This window comes from Hippocampus comes, unplaced genomic scaffold, assembly GCF_001891065.2.
Source record: "Hippocampus comes isolate QL1 unplaced genomic scaffold, H_comes_QL1_v1.1 scaffold245, whole genome shotgun sequence".
In the NCBI taxonomy this organism is placed as follows: Eukaryota; Metazoa; Chordata; class Actinopteri; order Syngnathiformes; family Syngnathidae; genus Hippocampus; species Hippocampus comes.
This window is the reverse complement of record NW_017805834.1, coordinates 175,762-181,408: the sequence shown is the minus strand read 5'-3', so window position 1 is coordinate 181,408 and position 5,647 is coordinate 175,762. Positions and strand designations below refer to the sequence as shown.

The 5,647-nt window shown below is 43.2% G+C and overlaps 1 protein-coding gene across 1 annotated transcript in view; it reads left to right on the top strand.

Annotated features, from left to right (window-relative positions):
• Positions 1 to 5,647, top strand: part of itpr3 (inositol 1,4,5-trisphosphate receptor, type 3) — a 191,920-nt gene that overhangs the window by 58,134 nt on the left and 128,139 nt on the right. Inside the window, exons 6-7 of the mRNA XM_019887755.1 lie at positions 2,533 to 2,631; positions 2,789 to 2,872. Coding sequence (XP_019743314.1) covers positions 2,533 to 2,631; positions 2,789 to 2,872 — 183 coding nt within the window. The remainder of the gene's footprint in view (positions 1 to 2,532; positions 2,632 to 2,788; positions 2,873 to 5,647) is intronic.

The following is a 5,647-nucleotide window of genomic DNA, read 5'->3' as shown; positions in this document are numbered from 1 at the left end:
ACGCCGCAGCCGCTCCGCTCGCGATTAGCTTCGAAAAACCTTGTGGATTTTCGTGTGCTGGTGAAAAAAGTCTGAGCGTAGACTCCCCAATGCTAAGCAACTTTTCCCTCGTGTAAGTAAGCCGCTCAGGGTCGCCAAAAACTAACGAAAATGACAAAAACAAGGATAATACTAGGGAGCGTGTAACCGAGGCTGCCATACCTGTCGGTGCCTGATGACGTATCAGGGATCAGCTCTGAGCCCCTTCTTATTCGCTATGGTGATGGACAGGCTGACAGACGAGGTGAAACAGGAATCTCCATGGACTATGATGTTTGCAGATGACATTGTCATCTGTAGTGAGAGCAGGGAACAGGTGGAGGAGAACCTAGAGAGGTGGAGGTTTGCGCTAGAAAGGAGAGGAATGAAGGTGAGTCGCAGCAAGACGGAGTACATGTGTGTGAATGAGAGGGAGCCAAGTACAAGAGTGAGGTTACAGGGATAAAGAAGGTGGAGGATTTCAAGTACTTGGTGTCAACTGTCCAGAGCAATGGAGAGTGCGGACAAGAGGCGAAGAAGTGTGTACAGGCAGGCTGGAACGGTTGGAGAAAAGTGTTAGGTGCCAGGTGTCATGTGCGATAGAAGAGTTTCAGCTAAGATGAAAGGAAAGGTGTATAAAACTGTGGTGAGACCAGCCATACTGTTTGGACTGGAGACAGTGCCACTGAAGAAAAGACAGGAGGCAGAGCTGGAGGTAGCAGAGATGAAGATGTTGAGGTTCTCTTTGGGAGTGACCAGGTTGGATAAAATCAGGAATGAGAAGATCAGAGGGACAACTCATTTTAGAGGTTTTGGAGAAAAAGTCAGAGAAGCCAGACTGAGATGGTTTGGACATATCGAGAGGAGAGAGAATGAATATACTGGGAGAAGGATCCTGAGTCTTGAACTGCCAGGCAGGAGGCCGAGAGGAAGACCGAAGAGTGCAGTTTAACAGAGAGAGTTTTTGGATGTAGTGAAAGAGGACATGAAGGTAGCTGGTGTGAGAGAAGAGGATGCACAAAACAGGGTTAGATGGAGGCAACTGATTCGCTGTGGTGACCCCTGAAGGGAAAAGTCAAAAGGAAAAGAAGAAGATAGTTAATGTTCAAACTGATTTTTTTTTTCATGGCAACTATTCACTCGTTTTGAATTTGATCCCTGTTTCATGTTACCCAAGAAATGGTGCAAGGGCATTGAACAAAAACAAAAAAACCCCTGAAAATTAGGGAATGCCCAAAAAACACGAGTTTGAAACATTTTACAGGTGGACAGCTAAAGTGGAAGCAGGTCAGCGTCATGATTGGGTATAAAAGGAGCATCCCAATGCTCATTTGTTCCCAAGCAAGGATGATCACCACTTTGTGACCAGCCGCTTTGGCAAGTCATCAATCGTTTCCAATAATGTTTCTCAATGTATTATTCCGACGAATTTAGAGATTTAAAAATCTATGGGCCATAATATTATGATAAGATTCAGAGACACATCTCAACCCCCTCCATTGTGTCTAGATGTGCACTTTCTATCCCTCCCTGTGGCAATTCAGCAGGATAATGAGTATCAAATGGAAGAGATGCATTCAGGTTTAAGAACAGCGTTTTTTTCACCCTTTTGGATGAACCGAACCCTGCTAGTTTTTTACATGTATTCGCCATCATTGAAAAAAATAAAACATGCTGAATTATTTTTTTCAAATTCAAAACACAGGTTCATATTTCATCAGTGTACATACTGAACCCTGCTCAGTCACACATAAAATCACTGTTATAAGAACTCAGTGGATCTTTCCTGCCAATCAATTGAAATTTGATGTTGCCTGACAGAGATAAGTCAGGAATGCTTTCCTTTCCCTGTTTGACTTTGGTCCTCGAAAAGGATTGCTGCAAAAGATGCGTAGCAACCAGTATGAGTATCTCAAAGTCTTGCTTGGCTGAGAGCATTGTTGTTCTGAAGAGTTGTCAAGAATCATACATGTTAGATGAACACAGACATGGCGTGTGTGAGTCTTGGCCTCCACTGAACCCCAAAGACTGACACCTGTACCCCAAGGTTTCGATTTAACCCACGTGAAGAGACACTGCTTTTAAGCAACCTGAAAAAATGTAGCGTTTGTGGACGCTATCACATGAAGCAATGACAGTAGTTTTCCAATTAAAAATAATTTGATATCTAATACAGCGACGTTAACTACCACGATCCTGAGAAAGATTGTTAAACTAGTACCACAGCTGCTTGGAATGCCACAACTGCCTGACACCGACCGTTAGTCATTTGTGTGGTTCGTCACCAACGTTAGTCGTCATCCATCACCTCACACCTGTCTTTTACTCCTTGTCTTGATATTTTCAGTATTTGGGAACAACCAGCAGGGGGAGACTTATTTCAGGCTTTTGACAAGGATGGCAGTAATATTAGAAACCATCTTACTGCAAGAGGTCTTGTAAATGAATGATAATTCATCATTGTAATAATAATAATAATAATAATAATAATAATGTGTGTTTTGCCACCCGCAGGTGGTGGTGGGGGACAAAGTGATCTTGAACCCGGTCAACGCCGGCCAGCCGCTTCACGTGTCAAACTACGAGCTGAGTGACCACCTGGGCTGTAAGGAGGTGCGAGCGTCATTTCAGATGTGCATCACCCTCAAAGCACACATCCACCTCTGACTCTGTATATATATTTGTGCGTGTGTGTGCGTGTGTGTGTGTGCGTGCGTGTGTGTGTGTGTGTGTGTGTGTGTGTGTGTGTGTGTGTGTGCACCTTCTGCAGGTCAACTCTGTCAACTGCAACACCAGCTGGAAGGTCAACTTGTTCATGATGTTCAGTGACCACAGGGATGAAGTGCTCAAAGGCGTGAGTCACATCGCCAACCACAGTTTGCCTTTCATGGAGCCCCACTCCCAATATGCCGACAGGCCAGCCAGAGTGCAGCACACTGGTCCTGCATTCTTCCTTGCAGCGCACCCTGTTGAATGCAGTGATAACATTTTATTTGTTTTTAATTTATTTCTTTCAAAGGAAATTATAGTAAATGTGATTGGCCTGGAACTATTTTTTGTTTCAGTTTTCAAAATCTAAAATTTGGCGAGTAAATTCACACTCTGCATTAATCTTGAATGTTATTCTACGAAAGTGGGTCTTAGCTACTTAAGCAAACAAGGCAAGATCGATCATCCTGGTTGCAGTGTTTGAAAATGCTGTTACTTTTTTTCCACCCCAACTATTGGAATGTTAAACACAAACACAGAACCCTACCTTTTCTTTTCAAGTGACAAGCATATGGCTGTCAATCAGAGGGCAGGTAGTGAGAATGTAAAACAACAGACCACTGAAAATTAATTGTCCATCGTTCAATTAAGTAGCATTTATAAAAAAAGAATAGTGCAAATAAAAAATTCAGTGGCATCGGGTTCCCTTAAAAAAAACGGACTGATGATGTCGTTCGAAATCCGTCTGGGCTTGATCCCCAAGTATGACGTCACTTCCGGGTGACGTGATTGATATAAAAGGAGTTTCCCGAATTGCTGAGCCTTTCACAAGCACAGATGAGGTGAGGTGTGAGAAAATAGTTCAATAGAGGAACATTTTCCTCAACGTACTTTTGCAAGGAATTTAGGCATTTCATCATCTACAGCAGGGGCCCCCAACCTTTTTTGCCCCACGGACCGGTTTATGTCAGACAATATTTTCAGGGACCAGCATTTAAGGTGTGGCGGAAATAATACAACAAAATAATATGGTATGAGCTGCATGAAAACTGTGGCGTTTTCAAAATATAATAATAAACACAAGGTGCGTCTAATCTGGTCGCAACACTCTTATCGCTCTGGTAATGTTTAATGCCTTCAAAATACGATACAACGCAAATTCAAAGTGCATGAAAATGACGACTCACCACAGCACCGAGCTTGATTTTCCGCAACCAGACGGTCCCATCTCGGGGTAATAGGAGACAATGACACCTCAAGTGTGCGGTTTATGTCCAGTCTACTTCGTAATTTTGTTTTCGTCGCCGTTGCTGCAGAACCCCCCGCCCCCCTCACCCTCACACAGGTAGGATGTCGGAAATAGCAATTGTGCTATTGTGTCAATCTCAGAGTATTCAGCCATAACTTTGATCCAGTTGTCTCGAACGTACTTTTAAGGCCGCCGTCATTTGCGATCTCCAGCAGTATTTTTTTTTACTCATTTTGCGAGCTCCCGCGTTTTGTTTTGAAGTAATCGGTCACGTGAAGGAGAAGCGTGGCTTGACGTGTGTCAAGCGTAACACAGACGGATGTAACGGAGAATCCGGTAGTTTTTCAAAATAAAACATCTTTCGTATTCCGAAATAAATAAAACGGAATTAAGGCAAGTTCTTTCTGTGCGGCCCGGTACCAAATGCCCGGCGGACCGGTACCGGTCCGCGGACCGGCGGTTGGGGACCCCTGATCTACAGTTCAGCATATCATCAAAACGTTGTAAGCGACAAGGCCAAAAACCAACATGGCTAATTGTAGGCCATTGAGTTATTCATTTTAAACCATACATACATTTGTCTGTCCTCCGGACCTTGTAGGAGGTGTTACAAAACCCCAGTCCTCCTAGTCTTAAACTGCAGCTGGTCATATTTGTTGTGTGGCTGAACAATTTATCGTTCCACGAGATCAGTGATTCTCAAATAGTGGGGGGGCGCGAGGCTCCATCAAGGGGGGCGCGTTTGACCTCGGGGAACATGCTTTTTTATTTTTTTACTGTCCTAAAATAACGTGCAGTTGCACCTACACTACATTAGGGGGCAGTGGCGCTCTCATTGGCAGAGTTTTCGCAGGGAGCATTCTCAGGGAGGAAATATGACGAGGCGTATGTAGCGCTTGGCTTCAATGCGACTGCGGTGTAGAGATGGGAGTTCCGGCTCCTTTTAGATAGCCGGTTCTTTTTGCTCGGCTCACTAAAAAGAGCCGGCTCTTTCGGCTCCCAAATGGCTCCTCAGTTTTTTTGTTGCTTAAATAAATTTACTACCAAAAATAATATAAAATTATGTGTAAAATGAATTACTAATGTAAAAAATATACAGTATATCAAATATTTATTATTTATATGGCTTTATTTATATTCTTCTGAACATACTCAACATGGAGTACAACATGGAGTGTTACAAGAAATAAATTACAAAGTACAAAAAAACAAAGACCCATCTCAAAACAAGGTCAACAAAAAGTTCCAATCTCTGATTGTGTATATTTATAAGTTTTAACTATTTTCGGTAAAACAACATAAGTAAGCTTTGATTACCACACAACAAATTATAAATTAAAATTTGATATTGGATATTTTAACCGTGCACAGTCTACACGCTGCTGTTGAACTATCAATTAAGTTGAAATGAGTCCAAATTTCACTGCGCTTCCTATCCATTTTCTCACCTTTCCACTTTCCACCGTGTTGTTTTTTTCTCTGTAGCGCTGTCGAGCTCTCTCTCGTCTCCCTGTCTCTGCTGTTCGTGTGCTGCTCACAGTGTGCTGCTGTGTGTCTCTAACTCCTCCCCCTTCTCTTCGCTGCAGTGCGTGTGTAACCCTCCCCTCCCTCTTCTACCACGGATCTTGACCAATCACATGTGGATTTATCCGAATTGGGGGGGGGGGGGTA